Source organism: Neopsephotus bourkii, unplaced genomic scaffold (genome assembly GCF_033783945.1).
Source record: "Neopsephotus bourkii isolate Nb327-2 ecotype Australia unplaced genomic scaffold, CSIRO-AGI_Nbou_v1 NB_53, whole genome shotgun sequence".
In the NCBI taxonomy this organism is placed as follows: Eukaryota; Metazoa; Chordata; class Aves; order Psittaciformes; family Psittacidae; genus Neopsephotus; species Neopsephotus bourkii.
Genome location: NW_026900570.1, coordinates 6,018,721 through 6,037,637, shown reverse-complemented (window position 1 = coordinate 6,037,637; position 18,917 = coordinate 6,018,721). Strand labels below are relative to the sequence as shown.

The 18,917-nt window shown below is 40.9% G+C and overlaps 1 protein-coding gene across 1 annotated transcript in view; it reads left to right on the top strand.

Annotated features, from left to right (window-relative positions):
• ADARB2 (adenosine deaminase RNA specific B2 (inactive)) overlaps window positions 1–18,917 on the top strand; it is a 309,490-nt gene that overhangs the window by 276,156 nt on the left and 14,417 nt on the right. The window contains exon 7 of the mRNA XM_061349646.1: window positions 9,727–9,895. Within this exon, the coding sequence (XP_061205630.1) occupies window positions 9,727–9,895 (169 nt within the window). The remainder of the gene's footprint in view (window positions 1–9,726; window positions 9,896–18,917) is intronic.

The following is an 18,917-nucleotide window of genomic DNA, read 5'->3' as shown; positions in this document are numbered from 1 at the left end:
ATAGCATGAAGCTGTTGGATAACTTCAGGTGCTAGGGAACTGATTATTAAAGAAGGGGAGGGAAAATTGTCCTTTCACTTCATTAAGACTGGACTGGGATGGATCCAAAAGGTTTGGGTTCAGGGGGTGAGCAGAGCATCCATTGTCAGCCTCCTCTGAGAAAAAGTTGCTATGAAGCAGTGGCCCTTTTCTGCTTTTGCCACTGATGCAGCCTCAATTTACCAGAGTAAATACAGAGGAAGCACAAAGACTTTTCTACAGTTAACTAGAAGTTGGTCTGTCCAAAGGAGAGGTTCAATGCCCTGAACAGCCTGCCATGCTAAACCTTTTGCCAATCCTGAGGGTCAGCTCTAGCCCCTAAACCTGTCAGAGAAACCAGTGATCTCCAGGCTTAGGAGAGTTATGAAAGCACTCATGGTTTTATTGTTGGTATTATCATGCTAGACCCCCGAATGCACCTCTGAAAGAGGCTTTTGTTTTGCTACATTGAAAGTCCTAAAGCTTTCAATGCCAATTAATCAACCTGTGAAAGTTTGCTATTGCTTCGTGTTTCATCAGTAATCTGCACCAGTCTGGAGTTAGGAGTTTAGTGGCGTTTTGCTAAACTGACTGGTGAATAACCACTTCATTCATGACAACTTTCAGGTCTCAAAGTACTGACTGGCTGGAAAGAAATCTAAACTTGTCAGGCAGATGTTTTACATAACATGGTTGTGTGAAATTGGGATCGCACCCTGTACTTTTCATGTCTCCTGGTCAGCAGTGCAATAACAAGGAGTATTAAAAAACCTATTTAATTTTTTTCCAGGCCTAGTTCAAAGGTGAGCTTTTTCATTCAAGGCCACTTCGACTCAAAGGAAGAAACTTGAACCTGTATTTCCCAAGTCCTGGATCAGAGCTTCCGTGAACTATCAGCGGAGCTAGACAGCTCCCTTTCTTCAGGAAAACTTTGTCAGAACTGATAATCATGAGAAAACTCCTTGGCTTTGACCATGCACTGAAAATGTCCCAGTTCCCTTTCATTGTGATATTCTTGGCTGATTTTGCTTATTTAGGTTTTGTTGTTTCAGGGGGAGTTTTAAAGTGGAAAATAAGATTTTTCAGAAGGATGTGTCAGCACAGTGCGTGTCTATCTGGGAAAAGAGAAAGAATATGCTGGAAACTATGGATTGCTCAAAGCAAGCATTAGCCACAGCTTTGAAAACCTTTCATGTAAAGCAAAATGTGTTTGTTAGGATTCAGGAAAACAGGTTTCCACAGCTATAATCAGATCCTGATTTTAATAGAATGCTTGAATCGCCCAAGGGCATTGCACTGTATTTATTGATTCTGCTTTGTTATGGGTTTTGCTGCTTTGTAAAACACTGCATTTGGACACAATGTTCAGATGTGATAAAAAGGCTACATTAATCAGCAAAAAGGCCATGTCTAGAAGCTTCTAAAATAGTGGTAGAAAAAATCACCAAGAAAAGCTGGTTTTCCTCGAATTTGTCCAGCCAAGGAATAACGATGTCTAATGTTCTCTGTGGTCCTCAGGGACAAAGAGACCGCATGGCTTCCCCAGTTCCACCCACAGCATCCGACAGCCTGCTAGAGATACGCGCCTAATTACAAAATGTATTTTGAGCGGAAAAGATTAAACCGTAATTGGGAAAAATCTCTATGGGCAAAAACTACACCCACTTAGATCTAATTTGGTCTCATTTGCCCTTCCAATGAGTCGGAGTCACAGGTAAACCTTGTTACCTGAGTTTCGTAAAGCTTGTCAGGCAAATCCAGCTACCATTAAGATCTTTGTGGGATTTTTGAAAGTCCTTAGACTCCTGAGAGCTTCTTGAATTCTTATAAAGAGAGAAATCTGAAGACAGCTACTTAAGAGTAACAAACAGCTTAATCCTAACCACTGCTCTGCTAGCTAGCTTCTCCATCTAGCCTTGAGCAACTCACCTCATTTTGGTAATTTCTTTTTCCATACGTGTAAAATGGCAATAAAAGGTATCCAGCTGTCACAGCTCTGAGGAAGGGTAATTAATGATCAGAGTAGGATATTAAAAAGGAAAGCACTATTCTAAGCACTATTCTAACATTATTCAAAATAATTTAGTAACTACAATCCATAGATTTTTAGTGCCAACAGGGACCATTTCCTGATGATGTAGACTGAATTTCTCCACCCAGAGACTGTAAAAATTTACTCAGCAATTTCCATCTACAGATCCAGAAGCTGAAGTTGAACCAGAGTATGTCTAGCAATACAGCAGAAACCACAGCCTCTCTAGGCTCATACCAGCCACATGGAGAGCTGAATATCTGTCCATATTGTTGACAGACTGCTGTTGTTTCTGTCCCACAAGGCTCATTTTCTGTTTTCATATTTTGCTGACTTCTTTCACAACATTTTTCATAAATCACTATTGAAGATTTCAATTTCCAAACAACAGCAAAAATCCCAAAGCCACATGAATAACAGCACATTTTGTTGATAAAAGAAAGAGGGTTATGATAAATAACATTCTCTTTATGTTTGTGTAAACTTTCTGATTAAAACATGGTGAGGGAGAGAATTGGCACCAAATGGGCAATTCCAGTGATGCTGACAATTTTTCACACAAAGCCTATTTAAAAAATAAAGCCTAGCTTTAAGAGAAATCATTTTTCATTAAAAAAATAATGAAATAAAGGAAGAAGATACAATGAGGCACAGCTTAGGACGTAGGTGATCGGCTGGCCTGCACTGGTGTCCATCTGATACTTCATTCCCTCTTCCACATGCAGCCTCCAGCCACTGTCCTGCCCTGGCTCTGCTCAGACACTGACCTGGGCAACAGCAGCAGCTCCCCACACTGTGAAAGATGAGCTGATCATTGCTGGAGACCAGCTAATGTGCCTCTGTGACTGGACAGAAAGCTCATGAAAGCTGCAGAAGTTTTCTCTGTCACTGGAGTTCACAACACCAGCACAGCCCTTTGCCAGGTCTCTAAGACTTTGCTCTGTGGGAGCAGCTGCACTTCCAAAGCAATGGCATTGCACATCTGATTTTAGATGAGAGGAGCAATTAGTAATTAAAAACAATGATTTTGAAGTGTTTGAGTTGTATTTTCCTTGATTGCCACAGGCACAGAATCTTAATTCCACTGATAAGTCTTGTGCTTTTGGCTTCAACATACTAATGCATTTCTACTCCAGAGCAGGCTGGAGTCTGCAGTCTGGGTTTGTAGGTGGCATAAAGGATCTCCCCCACACCTGACCCAGTGCTACTCATTCCTCCTTGCCTGGAACAGTTACTTATAACTCAGAGGAAATGATGCCTGACATTGTTGCCAGTAAATGATTTTTTAAAAGAATTTTAACTCGTTACTCACATTTTGACCCCAGGGATTCTTCAACAGGCAGATATTGCAGAAAAGCAGTTTGTTGTATACTTTGATCTATTTCTCAGGTATTCTTTATCGTTATTTTTGTCTTAAGCGATTAAAGCTTGCTAAGAGACCAGGTCTTACTTAGAAGTTAGTCTGACTGCAAAATGGGTTTCATGTTTTAGAGTGTCATTCTCTGCTTCTAGCAGTTAGTTTCACAAAAGTATCCTAGAACATTTCCCTAGGATGAGTTTTCAACACATTTTGTATTATTTTACAAAAATAATGAAAAGTCTTTTTAAAAGTGTCTCACCTCTTGAATAGATGAAATTTTGCCCATCAGTGATCACATATGGAGGCATTTTGTACACTCAAATGAAGACTTTTCATTAAAATATTCGGTGGTGTGTTTTGATATGACAGAGAACCATTCTTACACCCTTCCTACAGTTACTGCCTCTAACACCAAAGCACAAATAAAATATCATATTTTAATTAATATGTGCATAAAACAAATAAGGACAAATAATGAGGTCATTTTGTAGGTTTTTTTTTTTTAAATCGAGCTTCATGTTTTTCTTATCACTGATTTTTCTTCTGGATTAAATGCCACATATTGATAACCTATGAATAGGTTAATTGCCTTTCCTTTCAAACCTTGTCTTACGTCACTCGAAACTATTGATAGATGAAAAGTTATGGAAGAAGTAGAAAGACTGAAAAATGTTCTTTGAAAGTTAATGAAGAAGAGAAAGCATAACACACCAAAGGGTAACATCTTTTATCAGGTCAAGATACACATGATTGTTGTCCAAACTCAGGATTTCAGCCAGGAAACACCAGGAAGGAAGCAAAAGGTAAAAAAGTTCAATTTCAAATACTCATTTCAGTTCCACAAATTACAGGTGTCCCAGGTTTTGTAACATTCACAGAGGCAGTATATATTTGGTATTTGTATTCATATATAGGGCTTAATGATATGATGCAAACCACAGATCTGAACTGAATTATGCCACAACGTGGTAGGCACTACATGGCTCTGGGAGTGAGCAGTTCTCCCCTGGCACTGCATTCAGATGCAACAGAACTTTTGGCTTATATTTCAGAGTCATATCTTGACTTTAAAGGATTCATCTCAATAAGCTTTTAACCCATGCAAGCCAGGTGCTTGTGTTCCCTCCTGGGAAGGATTCATCCCTTCACTCACTGCAGGTGTGGCTTCATAGGCATTCAGACAAGACCACTGCTTTCACCAGGCTAGCCCTTGGTCTTATGAAACCTACCTTCAGTTTCAGCTTTTCACCTTGTAAGGGGACCTATTCCTTTTTCCTGAATCCAAACTTCTTTCAGAATTTCCCTGAAGTTTCTTGCTTTCAGAAGCCAGCCTATTGCATTTTAACTTCTTCTGGTCATCAAAGCACAGCACAGCAGAGATTTATCTGATCGGCCACCTTACCCAGCAAAGGAGAGATATCCAGAGCATTCAGTGTGCCATGATGCTCACTTCGACGCTTCCAGAAATAGTAATACTGTACATTTATTCAACATCTGCTCAAGAAAAGTGCATCTGTAATAACCATCAAAATACAAAGGCAGGCAGATGTTAACAACTCCTCTTTCCACCCTTTGTTTCAAACTGCTCTAGGGAAGCTTTATAAACCATGCTGATGAATGGAAGGCCCAGCAGTGAAAAAAATGCAAGATAGGTTGCTTTATTTCTTCCTTCATGAGGAGAGAACAGCCTCCACTGAAGCAGGGAAATAGAAAATGAACCTCTGAGGCAGTCATGCAAAATCTCAGACAGAGCCCTACTCGTATGATTCTGTTTAATCACCGTCCATTTCCTCTTCACCCTTCAACTAAATAATAAATATGGAGCGGTTTTTTTCATTACCATTGCAGCCTAAACTGGTCCTGGAGGAAATATGAAAATAAGGGGTGAGCCTGGAAATCAGTAGGTTTCACTGATTTTAAATACAAGGCACCTATGTAAATTTCTAATCCAATAATTATTAATCCAGCACCTTTTTATTTTAGGAAGTCTCACGAGTAATTTCCACTTTTGAGTGTATCACACATCATAAATCCACTCCAAATGATTTTTAAATCTGTCCTTTCCAATTCCAGTTTGAATTGACATTTTGTTCTGCTTGAAGTGGCATCCTCAGACGCCTTCTCCCCTTGCAATTAGTTGAGATTAAGCAGTTGGAGCACCAGCACAGCAAAGATCAGAAATGCTTATAGTCACTGATGCTTTGATCATACTGAACAGCAGAACGGGAGTAGGCTGTAGTTTGTGACTCTAAGTTGCATAAATAAATATGTTTCTGAGACTGCTTTAAGATGATCTGTAGCAGGCTGTGCCAGCAAGTGGACTGCATTTTTTACTGCTGGCAAGCAGCTTATGTGCTAGAATCTGTCTGAAGCTTCAGTGCAAAACACACAGAGCCTCATCTTTTTCTCTGTTCAATATTTATGTCTTCTTGTTCTACTTAATGTTTTGCAAAAAAAAAGGAGCTAAGTGTGTTCCAGTTGCGGATCTGGATTATTTAACTATTGGCAATCAGAAAGTAGTCACAGCTTTGGGTTATTAGTATTTTATATAAATGCTACAGATCATCTTTTGGATCTTGTGTCCCAGCTATCCCAGCAATGTGAGCAGCCTGACACAGGCAGTACAGCACAGGGTTTTAGTCACACCCTATCTGTTGAATTTAATAGCAGTTGAGCAGTTAAAACCGCTTATCAGTGCTGTGGAAGTGTATCCCAGGGTGAGCGTACACTGGCCACAGCTGCCTGAATCCTGTCAGCTAATGCCGTCTGCTTGGCTGCACCCTGGGCAGAGCATGCATTACAGGGAGCAAGTTTGACACATGGGCTGAGTTAATATGAGCATTTGGAACTTGAGACGATCTGTGCACTTGCACACACTTCCTAAGCACTTTTAAGAACCTCATTATTCAGTTTCTGGTACTTGCTGGCCAGGGCTGAGATACTGTAATAACAGCTGGACCTGGAATACTTTGGCCTTTGCATTTCCTTTGGTCCATGGGAAACTGAGGAGATCAAATAGCCAAATGAAAAATCAAATAAGCAGACGCGGGGGGGGGGCCCCCCCCCAACTCAAAGAACTGTTTCAGATCCCTCTCCCCCCCAAATTTTTGGCCTATGCTTTAAATTCCTCAAGAGCTCAGCAGTTGTTAGTAGGGCTGGTGTTTTCCCCTGAACTGGCTCCTTATCTCTGTCAGCACATTGCGGGTTGCTTTGCCCCTCACTAGGTAATATTTACCTAGGGAAATGAAAGTCATATAAATGATGGGTTGCTCTTCTTTTCATGCAGGCACTAAAATTCCCTAGCAGTTACCTATCCCTTTGCATGTTTGCAAAATGTAAGCATATCAACACGGTGAACTGCCTGAAAAAGAGTAATCTAGGAGACCAATGCACCTTCAGGGGAAGGTCAGAGTGGGAGCTGAGAAAGTAAGAGGAATGGAGAGAGAGATGGGAAATGGGGAGAGAAAGGTGTAGCAAGGGAAAATATTTTTCTAAAAAGAGATGGAGGAAGAAACATTAAAAATTCATTGTGTCCTGGGGGATTTCCAGCAGGTGGACTCCTGTGGTAGATCTTTATTGAAAGGATAGCATCTGTTTTTCATAAATAGCTTCTGAGCAGTACCTTTAAATGAATTTGCAGAAGGATGCATCATTATCTTCTTTATACCTGTGGGAAAGCTGAGGAAAAGAGAACTGATTTGCTTCAAGTCACACTTTCCACCAGCTAAAGCAGCAATAGTCTCTTGGGTCACTCTTCACTGCTTCCCTGGCAGAGGTCTAGCTCTGCCATGCCGTCACTTCTCAGTGCATGCAGACTAAGGCACAGTGGTTTTGCTATACATTTCTCGCTGTTGCTCAGCTAGATGTGTTTGCTAAGCAGAAGTGATCACTTTCTCCTTTTGTTGTCCAAATTTCATGGTACCTTCCCCACAACTCTGTTGTTTAATAATAAAAAATGCTGCTCAACACTGCTTGAAGTTTTAAAAAATGAGTTTCCCCACTGAGTCCCAAGAAAAATATGGACCAATTCCCAGACAGCTAATCCCATCCAAAGATCATCCTCTGAACAATACTGCAGGAGGCGTACCAGACAAGGGGGATAAGCAAAGGAACAGCACATGGCCGTGAAAATGGCTTCTTGATAGTCTTGGCAAAGCCCAGCAATTTGAGGGAAGAGGGATCTGAGATGTTTTTGAGACTTTGGCATTTTTTTTTACTGATTTTTTTATTTTTCCATTCGCTTTTCCCAGTTTCCCTCAAAACTGAAGTTTGAGAAACCACACTACTCTAAACCTGGCGGTTACTGCAGTGTCTGCTTGTGAGGTGCTCTGTGACACCTGGACACAAGGAGTCCTGAACACAGGTGCTGATGGGGATGGCAGTGCAATAACTGCTCTTCCCCAAACTCAGATCCCGTGGCAGCACAAACAAATCCTACAGTATTTCAAGGCTCTATCCAACCTGGCCCTGTACACTACCAGGGATGGAACATTCACAACTCTTTTGGGCAGTCCATTCCAGTGCCTCACCACCCTCACAGTAAAGAGCTTCCTCCTTATATCCAATCTAAACTGCCTCTGTTTAAGTTTGAACCCACTACCACTTGTCCTACCACCATAGTCCCTGATGAAGAGTCCCTCTCTGGCATCCTTTTACAGAGCCTTGAGCAACATAGCTCTAGCAGAAGTTGTCCCATGACAGGGGGTTGGAGCTAGGTGATCTTAAGGTTCTTTCCAACCCTAACTATTCTATGGTTCTATGATTCCATGATTTGCAAATATTTTAGACGTGAGGGAGCCTGGGTTTGGGTGGGAATTGGTTTTGGCTGTGGCCAACGAATCCAGCTGATACCTGGTCCAGCCCACAGCTGGCACACATATCCCCATCTTCAATTTTAAAAAAGCAGGAAGGAAGTGAAGGCTGGTGGGGGCTCAGCACCTGTCTGCTGGCAGGTCACAGCTGCGTCTGCTGTTTTACATGTATTCACCACTTCTGCTAATCCCAAAGGGCTCAAGCGATTTATTTTTTCCATTCCCATTTTGTAAACCATCCATCAGCAGCAGCCAGAGTCCATCAATTGCTTCCACCGGAGCTTGCAGCGCAGACAACAGTCATAGAAAGCAAGGACGTTAAAGAGCTGAAAGGGAGAGAGCAGGTGGCTGAGGAGTATGCACAGAGGCAGCTGCTCATGGCCAGAGGTTCAAACAGCCTCACAACCTGTAACACCCCAGTGTTATTTAGTGCCAGAACCAGGCAGTCCCACAGGCTGCTGAGGGCTGAAGAGCATCACCTTCACAAGGTAAACCTTCTGGTCCAGCTGAGGGGCAGGCCATGTTAAAATACAGTTGGACAGTTGGAAATACGGGCAAGAGGATTGCCTCCCTCTGCCTTGCTGTTCTTTTATAACCAAAATATCCAGGGGTAAAGTGACAGTATAAAGAGGGTAAGAGTTCATTATCATTTTGATAATGAACTTCAGTTTTTCTCTTTTCATAAAAATGAAGGTAAAGTATGTTATTATCTTCTGCACCTACTGCATGTCTGCAGGACTCTGTGCAGTTCATTGTGGCACAGCACAAGTACATTAGCTGCTTGCCCTGCACCGTCCTAAAGGGAGCTGCCTAGTACTGAAGTAGATAATATCACTGAAGAGATGGATGGCAATTTTATAAAAGATATATCGGTTCAACACAAAGCAGGAAGGTGTCTCACTTTAGGGAGTTTATAGATGGAATTTAAGCAAGCAATAAATAAGTAGCAAGTTTTGATTTGCTTTTGATCCAGAGTATAAAAACTCAGCTTTTGAGAATTTTCAATGAAATTTTGTTATAACAAATCAAAACCTTCTGAAATTATTCAGAAAATGCCACTGAATATTACACTAAATTGTTGGACTGGACTGCATCAAGCAGGTGAGTCTTGATGGCACTCATTGAACCAAGGTTTTTCAAATAGCCTCCTGACACAAGTCAATCCTACAAGCACAGGTTAAAACCAAGATATTGTACTGCTTCTCTGAAAAACAGAGCACTTACTTATGTCCTTTTTAAATATATGAGGGAATGGGAGTGGGAAGATGAGCTCAGCATGTGCTGTGTGAAGGTTTTGATTGATGTGAAAAAGACAGCCATGCTAGGGAGCACGTACTTTTCTCCATTGGGCTGCTTTCTTGGGCTGTATTCTCATCTAATTTTGCATCCAATTTAAAGGACCTCCACAGGTGGTTCTGCAAATACGAGCTATGGCATCAACACAGCCTCTCATGTTCTTTCTAAAAACATTTAGTTATTGCCATTCTTGTGTTTATTTTACCCAGTGAACAGCAGCAAGCACATAGTGAGAAAATACCGAGGGCATCTCCGAACAAAGATTGAGTCTGGAGAAGGAACCATACCTGTCCGGTGCCATAATGCTGCTCAGACATGGGACGGCGTGTTGCTGGGGGAGCAGCTCATCACCATGTCCTGTACAGACAAAATTGCCAGGTACCTGATGTATATACATGGCAAAACTCTTTGCATGTGGAAATGAAGTTTGATACCACAGAGGACTATGGTTACTGGTGGGGAATAACTAGCAGCTGATGATAAACTCTGCAGAAACAAAGACCTTCTTTATATGCAAAAGCAGACCATATAAATAGGATGGAATGTAAATAGGACATTTTCCCAAATTCTCCACGGATCGTTAGTTGCTTTTTACAGTGTGAAGAAAATATAAACTGTCTTTGCCGCATTTTTGCCAATAGAATTTCAGTGTTCAAATAAAATACATCTACTCTCCTCTAATTGGTTTATCTACCCCAAAACTTGCAAACCATCCATCATGCAGATAAAGTTAGTTCATCCTCACCCTATTGGATAAAGTACCTTAAAGGCCGCTAGGAATATTTCTACTATTTGAAATGTCATTGCAGAACTTACATGTCACACTGTGGCTGCTTTGTCCCATAACTACAACATGTATTTATGCAGAAAAATTGCCATATAATAAATATTTCATAATTATCCCATGGTGGCACATTAAAAGTAAACACATCCACCATTCCCAGTTTAGGGCATTAACTAATAGCAAATGATGGCTACCACAGACTGAAAACAAAGTGTGTGCATTTGTATGCATACTTATTATACTACTGGCATATATACATGCATGTATACTTATGCTCATAATTATGTATATACTGTGTGTGTTAGCTATAGATGCAGCTCTACATCTAGAATACATTGCATTATAGCTATAAAAATGTAAATGTTATCATCAGATTCTCTGCTGGAGTATCATGCCTTAGAATTCAGTTAAATTACATCAGCTAAGAATTTGGCCCCGTTATTAGAGGCCAATATAAACATAAACCTTCAAAAAAGCATAAAGCTTTTGTTTAATGCAAATGCATAAATGTTGTTGTTAGCCTGATCCAGATGACCTACTGAAGTTAAATTAGTTTGTAGGCTTAGCAAAGCCTGCCATTTTGGCAGAAAAATGTATGACTGAACCAGCAAATGGAAATACTAACAGACTCACAAAATCCACCCTCTGCTAAGTATAATCATCACAACTGTTGTGTTTGCATGAAGGATAAAGAGCAACTTCTGCTATAATATTTTCATTTATTTATAAGAGATAACAGAAAACCCTGTTTTCAGTGGGTCTCCTGCACTGCTTTTAGATGAAGTTGGGTTTTCCATGTTCTGTTTTATATGGACTCAAAAAATTAAACAAATTTAAATTTGAGCATAAAAATATTGTGCTCTCTCTGGTTTTAAATGTCATTAGCCAGTGAATTAAATATCAGCTTTGCAAACAGTACTGCATTTGCTATTGATGGGGATGTTGACTGTAATGCAGTCTGAGAAGTTGGGTTTTCTCCAGGCACATCTGCTAAGCATTTTCAGTGAATCCTTTCCTTGTTGCCACATATCTACACAGCGTTGAAGTCTGTGGAGAAAAAGAGAATTTACCACAGAGTTTTTCCAGGATAAAAAACAAACTTTCAGCTTTCATCTTTGATGTTATTGCAATATTGTATCAATTGCTGCAGTTTTTATTATTTTTCTGCACAGTAACTGAAATAGGCATGGAATTTTCCAGGACCAAAAATAAAAACCCTTAAGCAATCATTATTACCTGCCTTGAACAACAGATTCTACTCTCACCAGTAAGGTACAGCCAAAAAAGAGGCTGAGAAAAAGAGTGAGAAAAGCAACATTTGTAGGAGTGGTGGTGGGTTTTAGACATTTCCAAGCACTGTGGACTCCTTGGTCAGCTTAAGAGCTCTGGTACAGGGGAAATGGGTAGGACAAATGCTGAATTAACAGATAAAAAGACCAGGAAAAGTTGACAATTCAGAAACCAATTAATATAAGGAAGAGGAAATGGTCATTCTTAACAAAGGGGAAGGATGGAGATTGGAAATGATCACAGAAAAGGTAATTTGTGGATGTGGTGTGGGCAGCAGCAGTAACTACAAGTGACAGAAACCAGACAAGAGGGGCCCAAGCAGGGATTTAGAGGAGAAAAATTCAATGTTAATAAAGTAGAGAGCACTGAGTTGAATGTGAAAAAAATATCCTTTCACAAGGGAAACCAAGAAGGTAAAATTGTGTCCAGAGACTGCTGGGGCATCACCGTGGCACATTTAAGAGTCTGAAAGCTTCTGCAGAGAGCGCCCAAGGCTATATGGAGATGTTCACAACCCTGGCTGCACTTTAAGGTCATGCCTCTCCCTTCCTTTCTCTTTCACAATCACACTGTGAGACCTGGTTCTGCAATTTTACTTCCACTAGGCTCCTAATTACATATATTTGTGGCATAACTTCAGCCAGGTTCAAAAGTTCTAGTTTGGGAGTCACTGTACTAGTGAAAACAAAGTACCCACAGTGCAGGAAGTGTTTAAAAACATCTCGTGCATGGCAGAAAATAGGCAGGGCTGGCCACCTGTGACAGCATTGACGGAGATTTCTAGGTCCTGTACATTTTATGTAGAGCTTGGCAAAGAGTGGCAAGAGGAGGTTTGGATATGGCATCTCAATAAACATTGTCCAGAATTTCAGTTTACCACATTAAATACTACCTGTGCTTCATTTCTATCCTCATTATCCTCACCTATAAGTGGGAAAAATCAAAGGTTTCTTCACCTGACCGTTTTTTCAGCACACATAGGGATGTTTTCTGCTTTCATCACCTCTGCTCATAGAAAATACAGGCAGGAAATGAGTTCAGTGGACAAGGAGATTGCTGTGTGAGAGACCTTTCCCCACTCCTGCCCCTCTGAAGAGCTCAGTAGGTGGTTTTGTGCCACACTTCAGACTCCAGATATTTGCTCTACCACACAGATATCTGACTCTTCAAATGTCTGCAGGATGCAGCAGTCTGGTTGCACAGTATCTGTACTTGTCTTGAAATAAAAAAAAAACAAATCTCAGAACCTGAAATTCATGTTTGTATAAGCAAGATATAACAAAAATCTGGCTTGTATGCTTTGGATTTTATTGCTTGTAAAAGCCCCTCAGGAGCGCTGAGCTATTAGAGAATGTTTCCTCTTGAGAGCCTAGCCAGTAGCTGCTAAAATATACATCATTTTGCATTATTTGCAAAGGACATTGCTATCAGAATATCAAAGAACCAAGAATGGAGAGAGTTACTCAGAAAAGTGAATAATATTCTATAAATCATGTCTCTAACAATTTATGCTCTTTCTTGCTCACAGGATAGCCATAAGCAGAGAGTGGTTTAATCAGATTTATTTGTTATTCAAAGGCATTTAGCAATTTTTATTACTATCACCACAAGTCTGAGAGAATTTGATGTTTGGTATGCATTATTTGGGCTCTGTGGCTTTGTTGAGATTGCAGGATAAACAGCCTGGTATCATACCTATTCCCTTACTGAATTAAAGCACAAACACTTCTGGCATGAACACTCATGTTATTTGGCTCAGGCAGAGAATTACAAGGTGGAATTCTGTGACTGCATTATAAAGGAGGTCAGACTAGATCTTAGTGGTTCCTTCTGGCTTTAAAAACCCATGCATTTATATGTGCAAATTTAAAGTTTTGGCTCTGTGTATCCCCAAATAACCCACCCTAAGAGAGTGTAAGCTTTTACCCTCGCAACTTCTACGAGTCTCACAGTGCAGTTGAAGTGAGTTCAGCCTCTCAATGTCACATTTTAGGATTAAACCACATTCTTTAGACCTGTAGTTTGTTAATTACACTAACAACACCTGAGATTTCAACCTTCATTTTCCTCTGTAATGTACACAGTATACACTTGTGAAAAAGCAGCAATATCATGAGCAAAATCGTGTTAAAAATGATCAGCTGTTTGAGGAAAAAATCTGTCATTTAACATTCTCTTGATGCAAATCATAACCTGTACTAAGACCTTTATGTCAACAGAGGCATTATAGTCCTAAGAGAATTTAGGCTTTTTTATAAGAGCAAACCCATTCATACACTGGACCAAATTAAACTTCTTTTCATCTCTCTCATACTAAGGCAGGATGCAGGAGCAGCTCATACCTTTACGTATTAGAAGGTCAGTGCAAGGTTACTGCTGCTCGTGGTGGAAGTCTCAGCAGTTGCTGGCATATGTACACACACACACACAAATGCATGCACACACACACACACACACAGAGGCACACACATTTGGGTAGAAACCAAGGATATCTCTAGAGTCCAGCTCCTTTTTGAGGATTTAAATCCAATAACCAAACATTAGGAAGGTTAGGCACTAAATTCTGTCTTGGACCATCAGCACTGTTCAGACCAGTGAGGACTAGAGGTGCTAAGGTCTCCACCAGCTGCAGGGGTGCCCTGTAGCCTCAGGGACACCAGCTCTCTGTTTATGTCTCCAGCTGCACAAAGCCAGCCCAGTGCTCTCTTCTTCCCTGCACAACGCTGCTGGTTTCCCACTGCACACAAAGTGTGTACGTGTGTGCCAGATTTGCAGGTGATAGTTCATACATTCAAAAGCACACATATATAAAATAAGAATTTCCAAATGTGTCTACTTCTTATTCCTGAATTTGAAAGACTGGACAAAACATGAAAGAACTATTCACTTCTCTTACTCAAGCCCATCACCCTCTGGATAGACTTGTAGGGGAAATTCATAGTCTGCCACAGGGTGCAGAAATTGCCTTTCTCTCTGTATGCTTTTCCCTCTGACTCATGTGAACACTGAGCTTCATGCCAGTCTCCTTCCACTATGGCTCACCCCTAGGCCCACCATGCCCCTGCTTTAACAACGCATGCCACCTCCCTTCTATACAACGTTTCCTGTGCTGTGCTCTAAGCCCATCGTTTATATATCTCATCACCAGCACCTGGATTCCTTCTTCTTCAATGCAGAGAAACTAAGGAAATTATTTCTCCCAGAATCAACCAATCCAAATGGTCCCAGCAGAGTCAGAGTTCTGCAGTGCACTGCTCTTCCCCAAGACTCTCTTCCTTGATAGACCTTAGCAAGGGGACTGGAAATCTTACGCAATGACCAGGGCAGAGCATGTTCTGACAGGATATCTAGCTAATGTATTTACTTCAGAGAGATACGAGCCTTCTGTGCATCAAACTTGCATCTACACAGACTAATAGTGGATAGACTTACTTGTAAATGCATGAGCTGTAGCACTTGTCCTCTTTCAGAAGTCTGCTTGCGAAGGACAGGCTTGAGGAATGTACTTTGCAGGGTGCAGGATCTGGAGGGTGCAATGATCTCAAAAACCGTCTTTTTTCAGCAAATAAAAGCCAGAACTCAGTGTTTATTTTGTAAACTCTGGCCTTAAAATTGTTTTCTTACTACTGCTTCTCAAAAGGTCACCTTTGAAAGACTGTGTGTTTTCTTGCCACCAGGTTAATGGTCATCCACTTCCTCATACCTCAGTAAAACAGTGACATTAAGCCCAGAGGTTAAATAAGACCTTGAACATCTAAATTATAACTCACCTGTAAAATGACACAAACAGTAATGAAGGACCTCCAAACTTTGCATTACAGCACTGACAGTCTATTCATGCCCCATGGCTAAGGTTTGTGGATTATTTGGGCCCACAAGCTAGAGGATGGTAGGAATCTTTACTGAGAAAATGTTCAAAGTACTGTAAGGTAATATAGTCTTAAGGCACTGTTTCGGGATTTAGCAGTGGGTGTCTGAAGGAACATTTTACAGGATGAGTTAAGCACACTAATCTGTATTTAAATGTAGCATAAAAAAATGCAAGACTAAAAGTCAGTGTTAGAAATTGGCGTTCTTAGATCTATTTTAGTGTTAGTCTGTCGACCAGAGCCATTGTTATCAGAAGACTGAGCTTGACAAGGTAACTCTCAAGAAAAGCTACTTCAAAGGCTGCATATTAATGTAAATGAAAATCAATTAACACAGCTAGATCTTCAATTAGAGATGATTTGTGCACAAGATTTGTAATTCTCTCCCTTAACCCCTTTCTGTGTGACTGTGATTTCAATTTCAATCTTTCACCACAAAGTATGTTCCAGAAAACGTATATAAACCACCTACTGTTAAAATACAGATCAAAAACTAATGCAGTAGTTCCAGTTTCCAAACCAATAATAGCTAAATGGTCGTATAAATAGGAACACCACAGGTGTTCTGCTGAGCACAGGCCAGCCTGAATAACAATTTATACTGTGTAAAGCATAGCTGGAAATATTGGTAATAGAAACTCTGGTACAGGAGGTTAACAACATGCCAAGCAGGTAAGACTTAAAGCTGTTAATAATGACCAAAAAAAAAGAGGATTCTTTTGTAAGAAGCCTTAACAAAATAAGCTTTGAAATTCATCAGCAGTGCTTTATAATGGGCAAGATTTCCAAAGGTCCAGAGGAGACACTTCAGTCTCACCAAGCTTCAACAGCAGGTGGACTCAGTTTCAAAGCAGTGTGAGGGCAGGATTCGGCCCTGAGTATCAGCATTCAGCTTTGGGTCATGCTATGTACAAACCGACGCTGGCAATACTCAGCAGAGTCTCCAGGTGTCAAACCACAGCTCAGCAATGCGTGAGGAGCCACATGCTGACCTGAGCAAGGCTGCTGACCTGAGCAAGGTTGCAGCCCTTTGCACCCCTACGGGTTTGCCCCCAATCCCCTTCCTCAGTATTTTTATCATCCATATTTTGGTTGGTCATGGCGAGGGGTTGCAACCGGGTCACTTGGTGAGAGGATGCTACAGCATGCAGGTGTGGGGCTGTGATGTGGTTATGACTTAGGGACACATCTCCCCGCACACCTCACTGGTGTCCTTGGGCTGCCAGCAGTGTGGGAGCTGCCAGGCCTTGCCCCCAGCCCACTCCATGTTCAGGGCTGGGGGAGCACAATGTCTAATTAAAGAAAGGCTGCCTACTCTGGGATGCTTCCCGGATCATTGCTGGCATTTCCGTGATTGACAAACAGGCAAAAATATATTTATTCAGGGATTATCGATATTGAAAACTGGATGCGGGATTTTGTCTTTGTAAAAAGTGCAGTAATATCTGCTGTTTGAACAAAAGGAAGGGTATACTTTCCATCCATTCAAAGCACAAAAAGCTCCCTTATTTAAGTGGAAAGGGGAGACATTTGATTTTATTGATCCTGCTTGCTGAAGATTCGGGGTTTTTTAAATACGATCTGTGACTAAGGGAGCAGTGGGTTGATTTTCACTTTATTGGAAGGGTTATTATGAAGCGTACAGCATATAAGTTATTAGAGAGACGTGTGCCCTTGAAAACAGCCCTTAAAATCTTGCACAATTAGGAAAATTCAGAATGATCCAGCATATTTCCTCATAGCAAGAAAAGTCACTTTGATATATGGAGGACCCAAAATGTAACACTGCATTGCTCTGAGTAATAATTTTATTTTGAGAAGCCACATTTGAAGAGGGCACTTTGTTACAGATGGGAACACAGCTACTTTCGTAGGCCTAAATGAGGCTACAGAGAAATAGCCCCTTCAAAAATGAACACCCTTATTGATAGTTTCATTGTTGTTCAGACAGATCCTTCCCTATCATCTACCTACAAATAATCCCATAGATGTCCAGATATCAAAGGAGCGAGTCAGTTCATTAGTCATGTGTGTTGGTCAAGGGATGTACAAAACACAGGATAATAGATCTCTCAAATATTTGTAAGCTAAATCTATTGCTTATGCAAAATACTGAACTGGCTGCCCTCCAAGTTAGGTCTTTTTATCCACAGAACAGAAGCACAATGAGTACTGAAAATTTCCCCCATCATTAATATGCTTTTACTGTGCTCTGAAGGACAACGGCGGCAGTGCAAAGGTCTAACTTTGACCAGCTCAGCACAGGACCCCTCTTTTCCTAGGAATTGTGCTGACTTAGTGGAACTTGTGTGTGCTTGAGGATGCTTTCCAGAAAGAAACAGTTAGCCAAACACTTTACCAAACCTGGGTTAGACTTGAAGCAAAGCTCTCTCTCTGCTTTTTCATCCATCTTCTCTGACTGGAGGCTGCTAAAACAGTGTTGTGTTGCATGGGAAGCAGCTGATGTACGCGTGGCATTGCCATCATCTCATCTCATTTCCCCACCATCATCATGGTGGACACCAGCCTTGGCATTGCTCAAGAAGATCCAGCAAGCAATTCCCACCAAATACTGCCTTCTAGGTCTCTGCACTTTTTCTGATTTCTCTGTCCTTCCTACTGTAGGATGCTGTCTGGTTCTGGGAGAGTCTCTTTTTACACCACTTTCTATCCATCAAGCATGGCTTGCTCTCTTGGCCTGTATTCTTTGTTATGTTTCTTCTCCCATGTTTTTGGTCCAGCCCCTCTGTCTCATTTGTCTTGCAGCTGCTTATACTTAGGAGTCAAAACCCACCATGGCTGATACAGAAGTTTCCTTGCCCCCTGCACTGTCCTGGGTCTTCCTTTGTGATGCGAAAACAGGGTTGTCTTGAAGAACAACTATTGCATCTAGAAGCCATGGACTCTAGCTCTGCTTCTGAAAAATGCAGAGACTTCAGCAAGTCATACTGCCTCTCTGCCTGGATTCCCCAGCGTGTATAAAAATGGGGCTTTACCTCACAGCAGCATTGTGAGAACTAATTAATGTTTATTAAATGCTTTTAATACATAGGGGATGACCTGATCATGCTTGTATTATGATTTCCAATAATGTAATTCCATTGACATGCGAATCCCTCTTTGCACTAAGATGAACATGTTCAGAATTAGGCAGAGAAGTATCTCTAAAGAAAATGAAGATTCCTTGCAAACAATTTAAATTAAATAATCATTATTACCTTGTAATTTATGATCTAAACACAATCCCCTATTTTGGTAAATAAAGCTCAGATGATTTCTTGTGATGTGCATATTGCTAAAATTCAAATATTGTTGAACATATGTTGTTTTTCTGTTTAGCTGCATTTTTTCTCTCCGTCAAGCAAAGATACAAGCTTTTTTTAAGGAAATGTCAAGTGTTGAAAACAACACCGATATCTGATATGTTTCCATCTGGACAAAGATATCACTGTCTAAT